At 51.7% G+C, this 22,864-nt stretch overlaps 8 protein-coding genes across 8 annotated transcripts; 3 read left to right on the top strand and 5 right to left on the bottom strand.

Annotated features, from left to right (window-relative positions):
• Positions 1-121: 121 nt before the first annotated feature.
• N7496_007226 (putative rRNA biogenesis protein RRP5) lies at positions 122-5,654 on the bottom strand (the record flags this gene model as incomplete). Its single annotated transcript, XM_056700155.1, has 3 exons — positions 122-679; positions 744-5,150; positions 5,205-5,654. The coding sequence occupies 3 exons, from the start codon at positions 5,652-5,654 to the stop codon at positions 122-124; spliced, it is 5,415 nt and encodes a 1,804-aa protein (XP_056555568.1).
• A 461-nt stretch (positions 5,655-6,115) lies between these two features.
• N7496_007225 (glycoside hydrolase family 43) lies at positions 6,116-6,496 on the bottom strand (the record flags this gene model as incomplete). Its single annotated transcript, XM_056700154.1, has 1 exon — positions 6,116-6,496. The coding sequence occupies one exon, from the start codon at positions 6,494-6,496 to the stop codon at positions 6,116-6,118; it is 381 nt and encodes a 126-aa protein (XP_056555567.1).
• A 1,750-nt stretch (positions 6,497-8,246) lies between these two features.
• On the top strand, positions 8,247-10,637 carry N7496_007224 (uncharacterized protein; the record flags this gene model as incomplete). Its single annotated transcript, XM_056700153.1, has 3 exons — positions 8,247-9,015; positions 9,068-9,181; positions 9,238-10,637. 3 exons carry the CDS (start codon positions 8,247-8,249, stop codon positions 10,635-10,637), a joined length of 2,283 nt encoding a protein of 760 aa, XP_056555566.1.
• Positions 10,638-11,395: 758 nt separating this feature from the next.
• On the bottom strand, positions 11,396-11,791 carry N7496_007223 (uncharacterized protein; the record flags this gene model as incomplete). Its single annotated transcript, XM_056700152.1, has 1 exon — positions 11,396-11,791. One exon carries the CDS (start codon positions 11,789-11,791, stop codon positions 11,396-11,398), a length of 396 nt encoding a protein of 131 aa, XP_056555565.1.
• A 1,396-nt stretch (positions 11,792-13,187) lies between these two features.
• N7496_007222 (uncharacterized protein) lies at positions 13,188-14,265 on the top strand (the record flags this gene model as incomplete). The annotated part of the gene is made up of 2 exons (XM_056700151.1): positions 13,188-13,225; positions 13,293-14,265. The coding sequence occupies 2 exons, from the start codon at positions 13,188-13,190 to the stop codon at positions 14,263-14,265; spliced, it is 1,011 nt and encodes a 336-aa protein (XP_056555564.1).
• A 183-nt stretch (positions 14,266-14,448) lies between these two features.
• Positions 14,449-16,451, bottom strand: N7496_007221 (chaperonin-containing T-complex alpha subunit TCP1; the record flags this gene model as incomplete). The annotated part of the gene is made up of 6 exons (XM_056700150.1): positions 14,449-14,832; positions 14,888-15,922; positions 15,993-16,097; positions 16,165-16,250; positions 16,306-16,353; positions 16,409-16,451. The coding sequence occupies 6 exons, from the start codon at positions 16,449-16,451 to the stop codon at positions 14,449-14,451; spliced, it is 1,701 nt and encodes a 566-aa protein (XP_056555563.1).
• A 235-nt stretch (positions 16,452-16,686) lies between these two features.
• N7496_007220 (proline--tRNA ligase) lies at positions 16,687-18,774 on the top strand (the record flags this gene model as incomplete). The annotated part of the gene is made up of 6 exons (XM_056700149.1): positions 16,687-17,002; positions 17,052-17,098; positions 17,160-17,329; positions 17,395-18,418; positions 18,475-18,603; positions 18,661-18,774. The coding sequence occupies 6 exons, from the start codon at positions 16,687-16,689 to the stop codon at positions 18,772-18,774; spliced, it is 1,800 nt and encodes a 599-aa protein (XP_056555562.1).
• Positions 18,775-19,959: 1,185 nt separating this feature from the next.
• On the bottom strand, positions 19,960-22,149 carry N7496_007219 (uncharacterized protein; the record flags this gene model as incomplete). Its single annotated transcript, XM_056700148.1, has 1 exon — positions 19,960-22,149. The coding sequence occupies one exon, from the start codon at positions 22,147-22,149 to the stop codon at positions 19,960-19,962; it is 2,190 nt and encodes a 729-aa protein (XP_056555561.1).
• Between the last annotated feature and the right edge of the window lie 715 nt (positions 22,150-22,864).

Below are 22,864 nucleotides of genomic sequence, written 5' to 3'. Positions count from 1 at the left end.
CACCCACGGGTTTCACGAAGATAATGTGACAAACACAGACCCGATCTTTTTTTAAACAAAAATCAAAACCAATTTTCAACATGTCCAGACCAAAGAGCTAGAGCAAACTGTGCCTGTTGCTCTACTCCTCCTCCTCCTGCAGAGACTTGACATAGGCCGCCGCCCGTGCCTTGGTCTCCTCCACCATCTTCTCATCTCCACCCTCGGCCGCTGCTAGCTTCTCCTCAAAGGCCAGCCACTTCTTGAACAGGAAGCGGGCCTGCTTGGGCTTGACCTTCTTGCTGGGGTCCACGGTGACGGAGCCCTTCTTGTGCTGCAGTCCAAGCACCCGCTCGAACAAGCGGCGAACCTGCTCGGCATCACCGGCCTTCATCTCCAGATCGATCAGCACGTTCCACAGGTCGATGCGCTTAGGGAACGAGGACAGCAGGCCTTCGAAGACGGTGCGACCACGCTCGATGTCACCATTGGCAGACCGGAACTCGAGCTGGCCGAACTTGGAGGTCGTCTCGACGTGAGTGTGTGCCGGGAGCGACTGCAGCGCACGGGACAGCAGGGCCCGAGCACGATCGGGAGCAGCCATCGTATCGAAGAGGAAGCTGGCGTAGTTCAGGAAGAACTTCGGCGACTGGGTAGAGATCTTCTTCTTCATGGCGGTCTGGAAGAGCTCATCCGCTTTCTAGAGATGGGGTTAGTATATGTGGCATATAAAATCTTAAGGATACAACGGGTCTATCACATACCTCGGTCTTGCCAGACTGGATGTAGATGCTGATCATCCGCTCGTACATCTCCTGAGGCTCATTGTACTGACAAGCCCGCTTGAACACTTCCTCGAGGCTATCATCGTTTCCGTAGGTGTTCTCCAAGTTCAGAAGAGCAATCCAGATGTTCAGCTTCTCGGAATCCTGGCCCATGGTGATAGTGCGGAGAGCACGCTCGGCAATAGTCCGGGCCTTCTCCACCTCACCCAACTCGAGCTGGAAGGCCATGTACTGGAGCCACAACAGCGAAGAGTCAGGCTCACCCAGCAGCAGACGCTCGTAATCAGCAACAGTCTGAGGGCCGTGGGCATCTAGATCGCCGGTGCGGTCGACCTGGATCTCGGGCTTGCTCTTCTTCTTCTTTTTCTTCTTCTGATCTTCATCCTCGTCGCTGTCCGAGTCGGCAGCACCGGCTTCCTCATCTTGAACGTTGCCGCTCCAGTCGAAGCCGCTGGCGCCGAGACCACCGTCCTTGGAAGCGCCATTCATGGACTCGTCATCGTCACTATCCTCTTCCTCCTCTTCGCTGTCAGCCTCGACTTCAACGCCGCCCATGGAGACGTCATCGTCGTCCTCATCAGCACTCTCGTCTTCGCCGAGCTCGACACCACCAGCATCATCTTCCATGTCCTCGTCCTCACTCTCCTCGTCCGCCTCGTCCTTGAAGTGCGAGGCCTTCAATGAGAACGAGATCTTGCCAGCCTTAGAGTCAATCTTGACAATCTTGGCCTTGACAGCATCGCCCTCGTCGTACAAGGTGCGTGCATCCTCAACGCGCTTCTCGGCCATCTCGCTGCGGTGGCAGAGACCGCTAACGTTGGCAGAGCGATCGATGACAATGAAGGCACCAAATTCTTCGACCTTGCGGACCTTACCGGTCACAATCTGACCGACCTTGAGATCCCGAAGAGTAATCGGGGCCTTGAAGTTGGGGTCGAGAACAGAGTCCTTCAAGCTCATCTGTAGCTTGTTCTGCTCCGCATCAACCAGGGTGACGCGACCCTTGACCAGTTGATCGGCCTGGAAAGAGTCCTTCCACTCCTTGAGGTAAGAGTCGGACAGGTCAGAGACACGAACGTAGGCAGTAACATCGTGACCAACGGCGACGAAGAGACCAGCGTCAGTAATGCGCTTGATGAATCCGCGGATCACATCATTGGGCTTGATCTCCTTGATGGAGGCGATCTCACGATCCTGCACGAGGAGGGATGAGCTCAGAACCTTGGAGGGACGGAGTGACAAGGAGATCTTCTTGTTGGCTGGGTCGACAGCAATGACGTACGCACGCAGGACCTCGTTCTTGTGGTAGACAGTCGGGTTGGCCTTGGAGTAATCATCGGCCATGTCGATCAAGTTGACAGCACCGACGAGAGCCTCGCCAAGCTGCATGATGATCTGCTTCTCAGTGATCTTGGTCACGCGGCCAGGCAGGATCATGCCAACTGAGACATCTCCGAAGGAGAGCTTGTCGAAGCCCTGCTTAGCGGAGAGATCCAGGTGACCCTTCTCAACGTTGACAGCAGTGACCTGGACCTTGAGCGCGGAACCAATAGGGAAGTTCTTCTCAACGTCGGTCAGGAGAGACAGATCATCGGACGCATCCATGAAGCGCAGTCTGCCGCGGACGTTGGGGGAGAGGTTGATCCAGAGGCAGTCGTCGGCAACGTTGTTGACAAAGCCCATCCACGAAGTGCCAACCTTGACCTGATCCATGTTGAGAGGCTCGGGTTGAGCAGCCTTGATGAAGCTGGGCTTGAGGGAAAGTTCGAAGACGGGGTACTTGCCGCTACGGTGGGAGATGGGCAGGAACTTGTGGTTACGGGCGTCATGGACACCGAGAATTCTGGCGGAAAGAACCTGCTTGGCCTTGAAGAATCGGAGGGGCTGCTTGCGGTCCTTGAGGTCTTCCCACTTGTCGAAGATCTCGGAGACGTCGATACGGCCCTGGATGTTGTCTGCCAGCTGCACATTGACTTGAGTAGCCTTGACGGAAACGACCTTGCACTGGACGACCCGGCCAAAGGCGAGGTCGGACATGGTCTTGAGGTCTTCATCCACGGGGTTGGCAAGGGTATCGTTAGTCTGAACAGGCTCTTTGGTCTTCTTAGAAGTAGCACTGGTAGTCTCGGCAGCCTTCTGGCTCAGAATGAAACGCTTGAAGTCAGTGTCAACCTCGTGAACACGGACGGTAATGTTTGATCCCTTCGAGACTCCGAACTGGGACTGATCAAGGTTGGCATCATCGATAAGACGCTTGGGAACGAGACCAGTCAAGCCACCTAGGAATTCGACGAAAATTCCCGCGGGGGTAATGTTGCGAACGAAGCCAGTCACCTTGGCACCCTCCTGGACATCCTCGAACTTGCTGGGCATGTGTCCCTGCTTAGCGGCCTTCTTCAGACTGGCTCGGCTGGAAACGCGGATAAGGCGATGAGCGCGCTGGGTGTCCAGAACCAAAAGCTCATTCAGCTTCTGGCCAACACGAATCTTAGACAGAGTCGAGCTCTGCTTTGAGGGGGAACCATCGATAATGTGCGAAATATCGAGACGGGCGACCAGGTCGGAATCCTCGAGCTTGAGGAGCAGGTCATCACCAGACTTCTCAAAGACAGATGCAGAGACAAGCAAGCCGGGTTGAATATCCTCGAAAGCCTGGCCGTACTTCTCAGTAAAGGTCGACGGGTCCTTGCAAGAGACGGCAAGTCGGCCCTGGGGGGCATCCACGCTCAGGGCGTGCACGTTGACAACCTGGCCCAGGCGGAAGTGCTCGGCGGGATCCTTGATATAAGCCGAGCTCATCTCGGAAACAGGGAGGAAGCCGCGGATGGTGCCGTAGAACTGAACAACAGCACCGTGAGGCTGAAGGTTGACAATAGTACCGGGAGACTGGGCACCAGCCACGATGTCCTTGTAGTCATTCCAAATAGCGGATTCGCTGTTCAACAGACTCTTCTTCAGGGTCAAACGAATCTGACGCTTATCGAGGTTCACAGAAAGAATTCTGGCGGAAATCTTCTGACCCACACGGAACTTCTTCTCGGGGAACTGGAGTTGAGTGTCTGCAAAGTGCATCGAAGGGACCAGTCCAGTGATACCGTCTGCCAGGCTAACAATGAGACCGTCCATTCCAGTGGCACCGATCAACAGCTTCTCGACCTTTCCCTTAACAATAGCTCCAACATTGACATCCTCAAGGCGCAAGAATGGCTGCTCAATGACCGACTGCTCGAAGGAGAGAAGGTAAAGGTTATCGATCATATTGTATCCCACAACACGGGCTTCGTGAGTAGATCCGATCTTAAAAGCACCCGACTCGGGTGAGATGGACTCAACCTTGCCATCTGAAAGTCTGGAGATGTGCACGAATCCAATGTGCTTGGTCTCGCCAATCTGGACATACAGACCCATGCCGCTGGAGTCCATCTTGACAACTGTGACCTCGGGGACGATCGCGGAGACAGCAGGTGCCTCATCAGATGAGCCAGGGCCACGGCTATCAGAGGAAAGCTTGAGAACGTGGTCCAGCATCGAGAAACCAATCTTGAAAGGCTCAGAGTTGGGGAAGGTGGAGACAATACGGCCCTTGATCTTGGCTCCCATCTTCCACTTGCGCTCCAGGTCCAGTTTGCCGTCGTCAGCACCAGACTGAACCACATCAACAACAGTGTCGAGCATTCCCATGATCTTTCCGGCCATGCCATTCGGGGTGACTTCGGTCAAGAGAATCTCAGCGGCAACACCGGGAAGGAAGGAGTTGATGGTTGGCGCGGCGCTGAGGAAGTGCGAGTGCTTGATCGAGGCGGAAGACTGAAGTTTGGAGGAGAGCTTGACCACATTGCCGCTGGCATTATGACCGGTGACCATGCAGAGGAAGACTGAGCCTTCCTTGATGCTGGAATACTCCACACGAGGGTCGACTTCCTTGGACGACATGAAACCCTTCAGATCGGATCCTTCGATGCCAAGATCCATAACCACACCATGGTCCTCCACACTGACAACCGCAGCCTGGACAGCCGAGTCCATGACCAAATCGGATTTTGAGAGTCCGGTATTGGCTTGTCTGGGGTCGATGGACAGCTCAATGCGCTTCTTGCTACGACCTCCAGCTTCGGTGGCTTCGGTACCGGTGGAAACAACGTATGTTCGGAGATACTGGCCGATATAGAAATGCTCCTTAAGGTCGAAAATCTCATCGTCAGAGTCGTCCTCCTCGTCGTCATCATCTCCTTGTTCATTCAGAAGTTTCTCGATCTTGTCGTCCAGGACCTTCGAAACGGAAGTGAGAGGAACGTAGCCAACAAGATTGTTAGGTAGAGAGATAGCAACGTCGTGGGCAGTGATGCTGGAAACCTGTCCGAGAATCATGGATCCCGGTACAATACGCTATAATAGTCAGCCGGAGAACTCATTGCAGTGTTTTTTCAACGCCGCCCATACCTTGTAGCTGAGGCCCTCAATTCGCACACCTTCCTTCTCAGAAGATTCCTTATCGGTAGACTTCTTGCCTTTTGACTTCTTCTTTCGAGACTTTTTGGCAGTAGCACCTGTGTCCGCATCCTCCATCTCCACATCTTCATCATCTTCGTCGTCGTCGTTATCGTCGGCAAATTCGCGAACGGGCTTCTTAGCACCTTTCTGCTCAAACAGAACATCCTTGTTGGCCTGGATCTGAATTTGCTTGCGCTCCAAAGGAGTCAAAACGCTGCCGCCACCACGGGGGAAAGACGGCTCATCGTCACGGAGAACAGAGAGCTCCGAAGCTTTAGGAGCGGTATCCTTGGGCTTGGAGTCAGTTTTGCGGTCCTCTGCTCCAACCTTCGCGCGCTTTTGCGGCTGACGAGTAGCCGTTTCTTCGGGGGCATTCCCCTTGCGCTTGATCGGCGCCATTGTTGGTAGGCGAGACCGAATCGTACACGGTTGAGGATTCTCGTTGTATCGCAAAGAAAAAAAAATCGAAAAATCCGATAATCCGTGGCAGAATGAGAGGCGGTGAGAATTAAGTGGGGACCGCCTTTTTGGACGGAGTCTACGAGTCTGGACAAGTATGTACGGAGCACGGACCCTGTCAAGATGTATGGTTTGATCAAGTCCGGCATAAAGAGGTCATGCTACATATAATCAAATTCCTCAAACACTATATTAAGGCATCTCTATTTAATTACATCATTCATGTTCAAAGTAGCTGAACTGACCATTTTGACACGACGGGTGACCTAAAAATCCTCCAAATCTAGGTGAGGACGAGAAAATCGTATTGACAGAAAGAAAATTAATAATGCCTGATCTGATCCATAATACTTCATAATCCAATTGCAAAGTTCTCTTATTACAATATTTCTCTAAATGGACTAGGACTCTGAAGGATATACAACAATCTTAGCCATACTGGCTCCCTGGGTACCGAAGCCATTAGACAATCCGCCAATCTTGATGGTGTTGTTCTTGCCCTTCTTAAGGGTCAGCTTAAGGGGAGTAGAGAGAACGGTTCCCTTATTCGTGTCGTGTTGGTAGAGCGACTGCACATTAGAAGTATCTCCGTTGACAGTGACACTGCTGATGCGTTTGATATCCCAATCACTGCCCTTGCGATCAGGCGAGCCGCCCGGATTGTTACCGAAACTGGAATCATCGATATTCTCATACCAGAATGATACCCACTGCGGCTTGCCTGTTCTCTCAACGCCAGTGAAAGTCAAAGCGTTATCATTCCCGTTGATACCAATCACCATCTCGCCGCCGCATTCCTGGTCATGGTATCACCAGTTTTAAGTCTTGCGATTAGCCGGAGACCTAAGTCGTACTTATGCCATAAAGAATATCTTTGAGAAAACAATTACCGGAGGTCGGTACATAAAAGATCGTATTTATCAATCTCATGGTTATATTGTTGATCTCGTTGGTTTTATATCATGAAGATCGCATGATTAGTCTTACGATTAGTTTTGGGTGATTTCATTGATAATGTGATATTGGTAGAAGTTGATGGGCAGGACTTTGCCATATTATCACAGGAACTCTGTATCTGTAAGGAGTCTATCTGGCTGGTTACACAAGGAAGGAAGACCGGGCTAAGTTTTGTAGGCGACTAGCCTCCCGTATACAGCCTTCTTCCCGGTAAACTTCCTGATTTAGAAGTGTGCGAGCGTCCAAAAAAACAACTAACCCGCAAGTTACGCTCTAAGATACCTAATTAACAGCTACTACTATAAAAGGGCTCCAATGCCAATGCTCAGGGTGTCACGGCAATGCTCTCCAGGCTGCTTCTTATCAAGTTCATTAGGAGGTCTCGCAGCTTCTGTCAGACAAGAGCGCCAATATCAATGCTCATGGCAGCAATGGGCAGTGCTCTCCATGCGCCTTACAGAGGACCGTAAAACCGACTGATTGAGCCTTGGAGCCGAGTCTGCGACTGTTGCCTTGCTTCCCCACTGCAAGAGATAATCACAGAGTTGCTCTGATTTCAGGATGATCTCCGAGTCGAGACCAGAGCGCCCTCTACAAAGATATTCTATCACGAGGTGCCTGAGCGACAGCTGTATCAGAAATCCCTTGGCTAGGAGTCCAGAGGCTGCCCGACATAGCTACTTGTCGTCAGTATTCAATCCCTGAAAATCGCAGATTTGAAGTAGTCGACTTACGCCTCTACCATTATTCAACAAAATAGCAAAATGACAACGCAGCAAGTAGTAGGGGTACACAGGGAATAATACAAATTAAACGAGCAAAGCATGCAGCCCCCGATCGACAGAACACCCTCCGTATAATAAAGGGTTAGAAAGAGGGGGATATAGCTTCAATTTGTACGGCAATGTTCGGGCACAGATGACTCTTATTCAATAAACCAAGGACACTTTCTCTTTAGCGCTGGTATGGCAGATAGAACTTGTGGGCCTCAAAAAGAGGGTCATCGTGAGAATGAGAGCCATCAAAAGACCAAACATAGACTGGGTGTTCAATAGACAACTCGAGGGAGTATCAGTGACCATCAGTGAGTGAGTGCTCACTGATCAGTCACGTGATAAATCTGACGAGCCTGAGGCTGTAATTACATTAAGTTACTCGGTGAGTCTGACTCTGAGCGCCCCTATAAAAGCGGCGACGCCTACGTGGGATGCCCTATAGAGTACAGATGATACTTACTTGATTATTGAGAGCGTTAATTATTTTAGCAGGATATACTAATACCGGGCTGTGGACCCTTCGAGATTACTAAGCCCTAATATTTGCCCTTTTGGGAGCGCATCTTTTCATACTCGAATCTACCATGAAGTATTTCCATTGTTTGGTCAATCTCCCCAGGCTAGCCCTAAATAATAATTCAAATCAATACAGTTAGAACAATAGGATCATTGAGTTTAGTAGACTACAATCAATCTCGGCCTACAATAATGCGATTTCGTCACGTACATTTGGCCTTGGCGCCTGAATTCAGGTGTCAAATACTCAAATACCCGAACCACACGCTCCGCGTCACGTCCGATGCGCGCAACACGACCAGACCCGCTCCTCCCATCTTACCCCCTTGGGCCGAATCTTTTCACACCCAATGTATCCCGCCACAGGCCCTCTCCTCTCTTTGGGTTGATCGAGCACACAATGGACCGTTTTTCTGGTCTTCCTGAACCACCCCGATCAGAGCCTATCTTTCCTCACTCGTCCCAAGAGATACCTTCCTCCCCACCTTCTGTCGCATCCGAAGCGGGTGGTGGGCGCCGACAGAGAAAGCCGCCTACGGTCACGCCTCGATCCTTCCGACGCTTTTTTACCCCACGATCCCTATTGAACAGCGGAAATAATGCTAGCAACGTGAAGACAAGCCGTCAGGCCCTCCGGGCGCTGACCTCGCCAGCTGTCAATCGCCTCGGTCCCGCTTTTACCAGATCATCGAAGACCGGCGGTGCGCAAAGCCCTAACCATGGTCTGCCGGAAGATTTCCCTCGCACTCCAAGCAGAAAGAGGAAGCACTCGTTCTCTTCGGCGGCATCCCCGTTGCAATCTTCTCCATTGAAGAAAGTCCGTGTGCGGTCTCCCGTGGGAGATGAAAGAGCCGTCGTTCGAGATATCGATGTGACCGCTGTGATCGCGAGGGGCCGCAACACCCAAACAGTGCCGACTAGTCCTCCCAAACGCCGTCCAGTTTCTCCAATCAGCCGATCCCGCGTATTGCAAACCTCTGGTTCATTCTTCATGCGAACTCTTGAGGGTTCGCGTGCGAACAGGCTGACTATCCGATCGACTGCAGGGGCTGGTTTGTTTTGACTAATCGAGGCTCCGAGAATTCCAATCTAACATGTCTATAGGGTGGCAAGATCTTACATCCGACTTTCACTCGCGACCAGAAGACCGTCATTCATGTACGAGCTATGCCAATGATGGACAATTAGCACTTCCCTTTTGCAATGCTTCCTGCAACAGTAAGTTTGGAGCGCACCCTTGTGGAGCGATTGCGCCAGGTGCTGACTACCAAAAGCAAATTCACTAGTTGCCGTTGGCGATGAAGAGGGCGGTATTCGTCTGTTAGATTCCTCCAAAGAGGACGAGCGAGGATTCTCTAGCGCATATCTAGGTTTCCGCCCGCATATGAATTCGATCATGGATCTCGAATTCTCCTCCGATGACCTACTACTGGCCACCGCCTCTGGAGATCAGACCTCCTTGATTATCGACATGACTACTCAGCGACCCATCCACTGTTTGCAGAACCATGTGTCCTCGGTGAAGCGAGTCCAGTTCCAACCCGCTTCTAACAACAAGGTTCTCGCAACATGCAGCCGTGACGGAAATGTGAATATTTGGGACCTTCGATGCAAGGGATTTGAGCGCCCATCACTGCAGGTTCGCTGCTCACTAGAGTCCGAAACGGAATCCTCCAATGCTTCAGCAGCTCCCAAGATGACGTATCCTCATGTTCTCAATACCATTCACGGCGCCCACGCATACAGTACACCGCAAAAGCCTGCTCTGGATAAATCAGAAGCTCCTCCATTCGGTCGAACTGATATTACCGTCACTTCACTGGCTTTTCTTCCCCCTGGTCAGGAAAATCTGTTCGTCACGGCATCCGAGGCTAGCGCCAGCGTCCGACTTTGGGATTTACGGACAGCGCATAATAACCGCCGTGGCCGACCCGTTCTTCCGTTGTCCACCACACGCGAGCCCGACAGTCACATCAAGTATCGGCGATTTGGCCTAACATCGATGGCCTTCGGTGGGGATGGTGCAAGGCTATACACCCTTTGTCGAGATGGAACCGTGTACACATACTCGACCTCCCACTTGGTGCTTGGGCACGCACCTGAGCTCTCCCTCAACCATGCTCATCCCCGACGATCGGGTGGCTCTGACAAAGAAGGATTGGGTCCCCTTTATGGATTCCGCCACTCGCGACTTCAAGTTTCCACTTTCTACGTTAAGCTCGCGGTGCGCAAAGCCTCCGATGACCGTGCAGAGATGTTGGCAGTTGGTAGCAGCGATCACTGTCCGATTCTATTTCCTACCGATGAGCGATTCCTGCAGTCGCCTGTGAAGACCTATTCAAATGATCTGCCCCCTACCCGAACCTCTCTCTTTACAACTCGATCCGGTCTCCGTCGCACCAATTCCGGTATGGGTCTGTCTGGAAGACTCGAAGATACTATCCCGATCTACGAATCTGGCACGCCTCTCGTCGAGGGGCACCAGAAGGAAGTCACCGGCCTTTCCTGGACGGTCAATGGGGAGCTGATTACCGTTGGCGATGACTACCTCGCCCGATGCTGGCGCGAAGGGCCCGAAGCTCGTGAGCTTCGAACCCAGGGCCAAAAGGATGGTCGAGACTGGCAGTGCGGATGGGCTGCCACGACAGATTCCTATGATGATGAAGACGAATGATTTTTGAAGTCTTCACAACCTTATTACGTTTTTTATGCATACTGCTGGTGTTTGTTTATGGTGTTGTTCTTGGCGTGGGCATATTCTTCTGGCGCTCGGGAGGGCATTTCTTTTTCTAGCGCGGCATACCCGTTTACATTTACTGCATCTCTCGGGGTTACCTGTTGGTTCTCGTGTTGGTTCTAATGAATCACTATTTGAAACACTATTATCAAGAGATCTCATCTCTCTTTAGTATTTCCCGGTATCCTCGTATATTAGATAATGATCATACGCACGAGCTTTAAGGGATATAAAGCCTGCTAAGCCATGTTATAGGTAGACGGTACCGGGGATCTATAGTAGGAAATTATCATACTAGCAGTCAGTGGACGCAGAATACAGTTAAGATTATCCACACCCTCAGCACCTATCCCGGTTTACTTAATAAGCTCGTCTAGAAATGAGTGCCTGGGTAAACAGGCTCAATAAACACGACACTCTGGCTCGAGCCCTATACACCTTATTTTTCCTTTTAGTTAACATATCCTATTATCGATTGCCACTGATCCAGCGAATCTTCCCTTCACACGCTGAATGGACCTCTGTACCTCTAATTAGCCTTGACACGTAGCCGGTCAAGACGTATTCAACATCCTCGATGTAGAAGTATCCTGTCCCAGGCTCACAATGACTGAAAGAAACAAGTGACTTCGCAATATCAAATCAATATTGCATCGCCGGCAATTGATTACTATAAAAAGTTCTAATTACATTCTTCATGAGTACTCAAGAACAGCCTGACCCCCGTTGTAGGTGAGCTTCACCGTCCTCCCGCTTGAAGTGGTGCGCGTAATCTCTCGATGGCTCTCACTTCCCAGTCTACCACCGTAGTATTCCGGGTGAAGCTTTACTCCAGTGTCGGTGTTTGCGAGGTTCACCTGGACATCACACCACGGCTTTTGAGCATACCCGATTCCCACAACAACACTGAAGTAATGCCCGTTATTCTCTTTGAATCGGATGAGACCAGAGCCCCGCCACGACCCCAGCGTAAGGATATGCTCATTGCCATCTCCGCTCCATTCACCACCAGCCTCCGAGTACCAGACGGTTTTTTCGACGGCTTGGAGCGACCCTCCGTAATTGTTCTCGATCAGAAGCGTGATGGTCATCTGTGATAAAACGTATGAGTATAAACTCTCTTCATGTCTTCTAGGTAGGTTCGGCACGAACTTTGTAGGAAAGACGGTGTGATATGTAGACAGATTTGGGAAAGATGAAGTTATTGATGCGAGAGTCTCTAAAGAACGAACATGATAAAACTCGCTCGCGGCGGATTTACCCTGCGCTATATACAGGTTGTCTTGCGGTCAGTGATATGACATCCAATCGGTTATGATGACCCGGTAGCTGAGAGCTCGCTTAGTTGGCAAATCCGATGGCCCAGGAGATGCCATTTCCTAACGCTAATCCTCACTCTGAACTACCTGTGTCAAATCTGGAGAAGGCTGGCTGAACACTAGCGCGCGCCCCATTTCCTGTGGGAGTTCGTGACGTGGTTACCTGCAGTTCCTCAGTTAACTCTATATCAACAATCATTCTTGCAGGAGACATAGCAAGGCGGGCTGGCTGGCCTTGTGTTTGTCTTTGAACTAAGCGAGTCGTGATAGTTCCATTCAAATCAGGACCAGCTCATCCAGAAACTCGATGGCTATAGGAAGAGCAAGGGTGAGCTGTGTGCCCAACAAGCTGAAAAAGAGGGACAAAGTGGGGACATTTGCCGAGTCTGTACTTGCACGAACACATCAAGATACCTAACGTAAAGATATCATTCCGGCCCAATCACCCATAGTTAAGCCCAAGTTGGGAGAGGTACTGGGTCAAACACGATTACCCCTGCGAGTACCTCAGATCTTCCGGGGGTTTTTTATTGGACTTTTGCTTCGTTATATCTAATATACAGATCAATCTCAATGTTTCAAAATATTTCTGGATAGTTAGTAAGAACAGGGTTAGGCCGAATTAATTGGTCCTCAGCAGTTCGTTTTTAGTGTGGTATTTAGCGGTACTTCCCAACCGAGTCTCCTATTCGTCACACTGCCGCTTTATTCCTTTGCTTTTCCCGAAATAGGAATAGTACAAATTTCTCCACACCAGTTTGACGCCTATAATTGTGAATCTTGTTTAATGAAGGAAGTGTGTTTCTGTTAGCTCAAGATTACCGAGTCCTTCTAGCTAGTTATATACGTTCTAAACTCTCCCATCGTGCATCATCGTCGTAGTAACAGGTGCGGTAGAGGAAGCAGCCCCAATTATGCTCACCGTCACGTCTCATGTCTTGAAGCATACAAGAGGATACATTGCTAAAGGTATGCATTTTGATCAAGGGGACGAGAGCCCAAAGTGAAAGGTCAAGCGGGTGGGAAACCGTGTAGGTAGAGGAGAATATATAGTTCCCGGGAGCGGATGCGATAAGACACTGATTGGCTGATAAACTCGATCGCCCCGAAAAAAAAGTTCCGCTGAACACTCCGCTCTTCAACAGTTGGACACCATCAACACCTCAAAATGCCTCACAAGCACAAAAGACGTGAGAGGGATGACTCGTACGTCTAATATCTGATCAAACCTACCCAATTATCGACCTAATCTAACATATCGCTCCCTGTCTAGCCACTTCGACCTCCCGCCATCGGTGATCGCAAAAGCACTACCGGCCCGCGAACAGCAATCCAAGCCTAAGCCCGGGCCTGGAAAGAAGCCACAGCCACAGCAGGAGACCAAAGGAAAGCCTCCCAAGGGCCCTGCGACTTCCCGACGCAAGAATGCTTCCGATAACGACACCCCCAAGGCGTTCCAGCGGTTGATGCAATACACTGCCACGGGGAAGCGCCCATCGGGACTGGAGACCGGAGAGAAGAAGAAGCAAGACAACAAAAAGCGGAAGCGAGAAGCCGCAGATACCCCAGACGATTCGTCAAAGAAGCCCGCGCAGGCTAAGCCTCAAAAGACCGAACCCACCGAGGACAAGGAAGCCAAGAAAGCGATGCCCAAGATTATGCCTGGAGAGAGGCTGGCAGATTTTGCTGCGCGTGTCGACCGTGAACTCCCGCTCTCTGCGATGACAAAGTCTAATAACTCGGGTGCGCCCAAGGTCCGCGACCATAAGATGACCAAGCACGAGAAGCATCTGCGACGACTACAAGCGGGCTGGCGTGAGGAGGATGCCAAGATCAAGGAGCGGGAGCAGGCTGAGCGCGAGGAGCGTGAAGCCGAGATGGAAGAGCAGCTTGAGATTCTGAAGGAGTGGGAGGCCGAGGCTCGGGGCGGCAAAGCTAAGAAGAAGGTCCTCAAGAAGAAAAAGAAGGCCAATGGTGCCGAGGACAGTGGTGATGATGACCCGGACCCGTGGGCGAAGCTGAAGAAGCGGGATAAGGAGAGACAGGCCAATCCGTTTGAAGTCGCGCCGGCGCCACCGCAATTGACGAAGCCGAGGGAGATCTTCAAGGTTCGCGGTGGTGCGAGAGTCGATGTTGCCAATGTGCCGAACGCCGTGGGTAGTCTGAGACGTCGGGAGGAATTGGCCAGCGAGAGAAAGAACATTGTGGAGGAGTATCGGCGACTGATGGCCGAGAGGCGGCAGTAATTGCCATGCCTAGAATTTCTTTTTCATCTATATTTTACAGTAGATATCCCATTTGATCAATTTTGTTCATACATATGCAGTTGCAGCAGGGGGTTGCCCCATCTACTGCTTTTTCATTTCTATGTAACATCCAATTACTGTGATTTTTAAGAACTTGGGGATAGCAAAAACATAACAGCACATTTAGTGGCCGTGGCCATCATCCTGCTTCTGCTCGGGGTCCAGCTTGATCATCGTGTCAATACGCATGATGGCAATGCAAGCCTCGACAGCACTCTTCAACTGCTTGATCTTGCTCATGCTGGGCTCCAGAACACCAGCCTTCAGAGTGTCGTGAACGCGTCCCTTCGTCAAATCCAATCCGTAGTTACGGTACGTCTTCTTCTTGGCAATAGCCTTCTCCTCCTCGTTGGCATCGCCATCCTGCACACGCTGTGACAGGGCGTGGCGGACACGGAGCTGAGCGACAAGCTCGGATGAGTCCTTGGCAGCGTTGACAGCCAGGGTCTTCGGGATAATCAGCAGAGACTGGGCGAACTCGCCAATGGCAAGCTGCTCGCGGGAGCCCTAAGGAAAAGTTAGAATCGATAATATGGAAGACCGAAAGCCAGATGCAACATACCACTGTGACAGCAAACTCCTCCAAGTAGATGTGCAGTGCGGTTTCCACAGCACCGCCACCAGGCACGATGCTGCCACTCTCCAGAGTGCGCTTAATGGCGCAGAGCGAGTCGTGAACAGAGCGCTCCATCTCGTCCAAGCTGAACTCGTTGGGGCCGCGCAGGATAATCGAGGCAGAAGTGTGAACCTTGGTGCCCTTGACGAGAATGCACTCATCATCGGAGATGCGCTCTTGAGAGACCTCCTCGGCGTGACCAAGGTATGATGCCTCGAACTTCTCGTCACCGTTCAAGTCGGACAGGGTGCTAACAAGGGTAGCGCCAGTAGCCTTGGCAATGCGGCGAAGGTCCTCCTTCTTGCAGCGGCGGACAGCCATAGCACCCTTCTCAACGAACGCCTTCAGAACCATGTCGTCGATACCCTTGGTGGTCAGAATGACATTGGCACCGGACTTCAGGATCATCTCAACACGCTCTAGAACGATTCCAGCCTCACGCTGGCGGATCTTCTCAAGTTGATCGGGATCATCCACGGTGATCTGAACACCCAGCTTCATGCGCTCCTTTTGCAAGTTCATGTCCAAGCAGGCAATCTTAGCATCGGTGACACGGGTCTTCATAGCCTGGCTGGCCACAGTGCAGTTCAGAGCATAACCGTTGACGAGAATCGACTCGGTACCACTCTTTCCGTGAGCCTTGAGGAGATTGACGGCCTTGACGGGGTACTTGACCTCGCCCCTCTGGTTTGTTGACTTGACCTGCAGCATAGCGTCCACGCACAGGTTCGCAAAGAAATCCGAGTCCGCACCAATGATCTTGCTAGACATGGAAGTCTTCGCAATGTTGATCAAGCTGTCCTTGTCCAAGTTCTCCACCTTCGTTGTCACATTCTCGTTCATATACTTGACGGCTTCGCGCAGCGCAAGGCGGTATCCGTTGATGATGGTCGTGGGGTGTATCCGGTTCTTCATCAGCTCGTTTCCTCTCCGCAGAAGCTCTGAAGCAATGAGGACAACGGAAGTCGTGCCATCGCCAACCTAACCAGAGACAAATTAGCAACAGACGAAAAAAATCAGATGTCCACGGAACGCTATATAGGATACATACCTCCTTATCCTGCTGTTGGGCCAGGTCCACCAGGATCTTGCCCGCAGGGTGCTCAATATCCAGCAGGGACAGAATGGTAGCACCGTCATTCGTCACAGTAACGTCCTATTCTCACAAGAAGCAGTTAGAAAGGAGCTTTCTAAACCTGCGGGGTACTCCAGTATTTCCATACCCCTATGTCGTCCACCATCATCTTGTCCAAGCCGGAAGGACCGAAGGAGCTCTTGATGACATTGGAAATAGCCTGGGTCGCGAGAACTGCATGCTGTCAGTCGAGAGCAATTTATCTCAAGTGGTTGAGTGCTGAACATACCATTCTGCTCCCGGACGTCGGCACCGGTGATTTTCTGCCCACCCAAGACTGTGTGCGAGCTGCGTTAGCACGATGCCATGACCCTCGGGGTCGGAGGACTCACAAAGCGTATCCGCATTCCGCGGAGCCTCGAAGATGCCTGCCATGGCGAATTAAAGTCGAATAACAGGGCTCTCAGGTGCGATGACAGAGCTCTGCTGGCGTGGACGGGGGGTTTTGGTCGGAGGCCACGCTAAAAGTTCTGCCGCACTGAGGCGGTGTCGCAGATAACATCCCACTTTTTATTGACGGAGTCATACTTCGAATAACTCCTCCCTCCCATTCTGCTCTTGAGTCTTGCCTACTCTCTTTTTACTAGCCAGGCGCTCGTTCATCACCATTATGGCTAGCCAGAATCCCACCGATGCTGCCGCCTCGGGCGCTGCTGCTCCCACAACCCTGCCCGATCGCACTCAGAACCCCGCCGATAACCAGGCGGGCGAGTCTAAGAACGCCGCGAAGAAAGCTGAAAAGGCTGCCAAGCTGGCTGCGGCCAAGGCTGAGAAGGCTGCGAAGCACGCTGCTGGTGTGAAGACTGAGGGCAAGAAGGAGGCCAAGAAGGCCCCTAAGAAGAAGGTTGACGGTGCTGCTTTGATCGGTATCGATGCGTCCAAGGAGGAGAACTTCCCTGACTGGTACCAGCAAGTTCTCACTAAGGGTAAGAAAGGACACCGTATAAGATAGAATGCTTGCTAATCCGCATCCAGGAGACATGCTGGACTATTATGACGTGTCGGGCTGCTTCATCTTGAAGGTAATTTCATCTTGCTCTGTTCCTAGTCGCGTGCCCCATCACTAATGTATATCTACCTTAGCCCGCTTCGTACTTCATCTGGGAGGAGATTCAAGACTGGTTCAACAAGAAGATCAAGAAGATGGGTGTCAAGAACTGCTCTTTCCCCTTGTTCGTTACCGAGGATGTGTTGCAGCGTGAGAAGGACCACATTGAGGGCTTCGCTGCTGAGGTCGCCTGGGTGACCCATGCGTATGGATTCCTTTCTTTAATGATTTTTGGGCAAGAGGGTAAACTGACGTGATCTTTTATTCTAGTGGCTCGACCCCTCTCGAGAAGAAGATTGCTATTCGTCCTACCTCCGAGACTGTTATGTACCCCTACTACTCCAAGTGGATTCGCAGCCACCGTGATCTGCCCCTGCGTCTGAACCAGTGGAATTCCGTCGTCCGATGGGAGTTCAAGAACCCCCAGCCTTTCCTGCGAACTCGTGAGTTCTTGTGGCAGGAGGGCCACACTGCTCACCTGACTGAGGACGCTGCCCGGAAGGAAGTGCTCCAGATTCTTGACTGGTATGCCGATATCTACTCGGAGCTTCTTGCAGTCCCCGTGGTCAAGGGCCAGAAGACTGAGAAGGAGAAGTTTGCTGGTGGTCTCTACACCACTACCGTTGAGGGTTATATCCCTGCCACTGGCCGTGGTATCCAGGGTGGTACCTCCCACGGCCTGGGCCAGAACTTCAGTAAGATGTTCAACATCACCGTTGAGGACCCCTCCGCCAAACCCGGTGAGCAGAAGGAGGCTCTCTACGTCTGGCAGAACTCTTGGGGTCTGTCGACCCGTACCCTTGGTGTTATGGTCATGATTCACAGTGACGACAAGGGTCTGGTCCTTCCCCCTCGTGTGGCTGAGACCCAGGTCGTTATCGTCCCCGTCGGTATCACTGCCAAGAGCACCGAAGAGGACCGTGAGAAGCTCTACGCTGAGATTGACGGCCTGGTCACCGTCCTCGAAGCTGCCGGTGTCCGTGTCCAGAGCGACAAGCGTGAAGGCTACTCCCCCGGTTGGAAGTTCAACCAGTGGGAGCTCCGTGGTGTGCCCCTCCGTCTGGAGTTCGGCCCTGGCGAGTCTGCTGGCCACTTCGTCACCACTGCCCGTCGTGATATCCCCGGAAAGGATGGCAAGTCCACCCTTCCTATCGCCGACCTGGTCAGCGGCACCACTGCCCTCCTCGAGACTATCCACACCGACATGTACAACCGCGCCGATGCTGAGTTCAAGGCCCACCGCCCTCAGATTACTAACTGGGACGACTTTACCCCTGCTCTGAACGCTAAGAACGTGAGATACACCCCCCTTCCCCCTTAATGATCGAATCAGACACTGATTTTGCATAGCTCTGCCTCGTTCCCTTCTGTCTGCAAATGGACTGTGAGGAATCTATCAAGACCCAGAGTGCTCGTAAGGCCGAAGAGGAGTCCGGCGAGGTCGCCGATGCCAAGGCGCCTTCAATGGGTGGCAAGAGTGTAAGTACCAATCTTTCGAGAGTTCTAGTGGAGATATGCTGACATTTTCGAATAAAGCTGTGCATTCCCTTCGAGCAGCCCGAGGGCATCGAGCCCGGTGTTACCAAGTGTATCAACCCCAGCTGCTCCAACTTCGCCGAGAAGTGGTGCATGTTCGGCCGTTCCTACTAAGCCGACTGGTCATGCCTCTGACCTCCATGCAAATCTTCATCTCAGCTCTTCCAAGAGCAGGAGATGTAGTTTTTCTTTCTCTCCTTTCTTATTGAGAACGTGGAGTTGAATCTGGAGCTTTTCACCATCGTAAAAATCATTCAGACCCCTACATGTGAAGTGGTTTACCAACCAGGGGTCCCATCCAAGATACCTCGTGCATCCTGTCATTGTTGTGGAGTTGGGACTGGAAAAGGAGGTTGTGTTAGGACGGACACGGAAGTGGTTAGTTACAATGAGCCGATGAGCAGAAATGAGTAACGTATTTCATTTTTCATTTTCCCTTTTTCATTTGTATTAAAGAAGATATCCTATACTCAGAAATAGTATTGCCTATATTAGCGCTGGTACTATTGAGACGCGAAGGAACGGGTCTAGGGCTCTAGAGATCCTTCCCCACATTCCTGATCCCCGCAATCCACAGCCTTGTTGGACTGCCAGACTTAGGATAACTCGCAAGGCTGTCGATCCTAATTAGGTAAATAGATCCCTAAGTCACATGGTCTCACTAGTGGGCTGGGCGCGAATATTGAAGAAAATTATCAAATGATTTCTTGCGATTCCAAAAGAAGCATGTGTATAAGAGTAACAAAATAATGCGTATTTGTTAGGCTTGTTGCCTTGGCTGTATAGTACAAATATTGACAAAGTCTGCAGATCAATCGATAGGAACGCCATCCGTAAGATGCACACCAATAACTATCGGTTTATAGTAAGGCAGAGTAAAAATAGGAAAGACAACGAGGAGCCACATGTATTGGCGGGCGATCGACGATAAAGTAGGCCGATGATGACAAGCGATAGGAGACAGTAAGGACTAGAGTGAATAGACGGGATATAGTAGGAGTAGGAAAGAGCTATGAGATGTAGTGAGTGAGGTAGTAGGTGAAAAACCAGGTCGGATATTAGAGAGAGAGAGGGTGTGTGCGGGGAGGAGAAAGGAAAGAAAAAGGCTTGAGTTTCCAAGTCAAGAGAAGACGCCTCAAGTCGAAGGTTCAAAATCGCTATAGAAAGAGAAACAGACACCGAAGGGACCAGACAAGCTTTTCAGGGGTTGAGGTATCATGAGAACGTCATTATCATGCGGGAAGAACAGAAGGTCTTCCCAATTTGAAATAGACAGCAAATTAATGGTTTCGCTGCTATTCAGTAGGTCTCGACGGAGCGAGCGCCACGAATCTGCATTCGAGCACGGGACAGCGGGGACAGGCTGTTCTCACAAGGCGCCGAGGTGGGTGCAGGAGACTTGTTGCGGCGAGAGCGATGGGGCCAGTTAATGAGTCTTTGCGCATCGGTAGCAGTAGCGGAGTCAATCACGTAGCGCACGTTGTTATCATCGACAGCGTCGATCTGCACACGCGGGGGAGGTGCAACAACGCTGGGGAGGTGGATAATATCGTCGTCACTCTCTTCAAACGAGCCACTACCCTGGCTGTCCTTGGAAGAATTCGAGTGTGCCTTCATGCAATAGATGGTACCAAGGGGACCTGGGGTATGGGGTCTGTCTGAGTTGTTGGCACGGATGATGGCAGAGAGATTGGAGGTCGAATCCGAACGTCCGCGCTTCCGCGATGGCTGAGGGCTTTTAGAGCTGGAAGTGCCAGGCTTGTCGTTGCTAGCACGGTATAGGACATCCATGTATGTCAGTTGCTCTGGGGAGGCAGTTTCCTGTGATTTTTCGATGTCGGCAAGGAGACCTGGGGAGGGAGCTGGGGCATCGGTGTGTCGCCGGCGAGATGGAGAAGGAGAGGCTTTGCGGAAAATGCTTGTAGAGATGCTCTGGCGAGAGTCGGCATTTCGCTTGTGCTTTCTGAAGGAGCCTTTTCTCATGATTTTGGAGATTGACCCGGCAGAGGCACTGCGGCTCAATCCAGGGCGTGCGGACCGGGGACGGTTATCAAATGTTTCATGAGTCGGAGAAGGAGTGAATGGGGGACCAGCGTCAGGAACGGGGACTTTCTTGAACGCCTCGTGAGAATTGATTTCGCGGACAATGGCATCCTGCAAACTCTCATACGTAGGATGGGGGCTGATGGCCTGTGTAGACATGTAGGCTTTGTTGAACAAGTCCATCATCTCCGATACCTTGAACCGAGGGGAGGGTTGTGAAGGGCTTGGCGCGGGCAAAGGACTATGCATAACCTCTGCAATACTCGGGGCCCGCTTCATCTCAAGAGTCGAGGGCGTTGGGGGTTGAATGGCGCGGTGCACGATCTTCGGCCGACCTTGGACGGCTAGCTCCGTATTGATGGATAGATCTCGCACGTTCTTTCGAGAAGTTGAACCTGATGAAGGAGGAGGAGATAATGACCTTGCAGTCAAGGATGAGCTTCGGGTTGTTGTGACTGGGGCCCTAGGCGTTGGAGAGCTCTCCGGGCGGTTCTCGCTGCCACTGCCGCCGTCACTCATGGGAGTAGGCAGTGTGGGGCTATCTGGCAATGGAGTATTGCTCCATCGCTTGCCCTGCTTGTGCGCAGGAGGGACGCCCAAACGCTGGATCACGGGAGGTGGTGCCTCTTCTCCATCCTCGTCGGGGGACAGACTAGGCGCTGATCTTTGTTGGCGAAGCAAGCTGCCCGCCTGTGAATTTCGCGACGAAGTACCAGAGGTACTATCCGGAGAGGCAGACCGAGCACGCAAATCGCCATCCGATGTCCAATTGGACTTTCTGGGATTGCGTTTTCTTTGACCATCGGGGCTCAGGTTGCGTACCCTCCCAGGCGCGGGAGGAGAAGAGCGACAGCTTAATGACGAAAGTGAGCGCGATGCGTTATTATATTTTGCAATGTTTCTGTCCGCAACATCCTCTTGATACAGGGCGGAAAATATCCGGCAGCTTGCACGTCCACTGCGATACTGAATGCGAAGGAACCTGGTCATGTTTCGTTCTGCAACATCTTCGTTATATGGACTGGTGGGAGGCGATGCGACTGGGGAATCGCTGTCGATGGCTTGCTCTGGGGGAGCAATAGCTTCCATTAGATCGATGTGTCGAGCATTGGGATCCTTGCGAACAGAGAGACCCGGTACGGGTGGCGGGAACTGCGATTGAGAAGATGTCGGTCGTTCACTTAGATGCTGATGTAGATCCTCGAACTGTTTCTCGATCTGATCGAAATGATGTGCTACATCATGTGCTTGGAATGCTCTCAAACCTGGCGATGGCAGTGCTGGCGACGGAGGAGCGGCAGACAAAAGGCTTTGAAACTTGCTTCGAGTGGGTGTTTCAATGGTGCCAAAGTATGGTTCATCCGACTCCATTCCATTGAGCCCAAGACCGGTTGATGGGCGCGATGGCGCCCGCTCAGCTTGAAAAAGCTTCTTCAAAGCCACCATCTTGAATATATTGTAATCAATCTGATGCGCAAAAAGGGCGTCGTGTGTCCACCAGAGAGAGAAAGAGAGAGTTGGGGGGCGCACGAGAGGGCCCCGTGGTGACGTCGAAAGGCAAAGGGGAAAAAAACTCTCAAACTAAACAAATTGAAAGTGGATCGACTAGACCAACGGCCGCCGTGAAGAACTAAACAGGCGGAGTCATGACAGCCCTGAAGCTCACGATTGAGAGACCGTCATACGGTTCAAAGTCCATCAAGAGAGCATAATAGAGGAAGAATGGAAAGAGGAGAAGGGAGTAAAAGAGTCGAAGCTCACACCCCGGCCATGGGCAACAAGAAATCAGCAGCGAGTTGCCTGGTCCAGTGGTCGGCCTGCAGATCCATCACCGATTGGATTATTGTGCCTGGATCAGGGGGAAGGAAGTGGTCCGGTCTTCTCCATGATCCGTCACCGCGGGCAGTGGCACAGATGGGGCCAGGCCGATACGGCACGACGGTTCGAACGCTAAAATAAAAAGATTAAGAGTGCTCCATTTGCCGTAGCCTCTGACACATGAACGGCCCTCTGCCGTTCTTAACTGGTTTTGGTAAACTCAGACGATGCCTTGAGGGCAGCCACGCACACGATACGATCTTGAGGGACACACGAGTCGTTCCCTGACCAACACGAGGAGGTCTTTTTTTCTCATGTTCCTTTCTTTTTCTTGCCGTAATTT

Source organism: Penicillium cataractarum (genome assembly GCF_028827025.1).
Source record: "Penicillium cataractarum strain IBT 29864 chromosome Unknown utg000005l, whole genome shotgun sequence".
NCBI lineage: Eukaryota > Fungi > Ascomycota > Eurotiomycetes > Eurotiales > Aspergillaceae > Penicillium > Penicillium cataractarum.
This window is presented reverse-complemented; position numbering and strand designations above follow the sequence as displayed.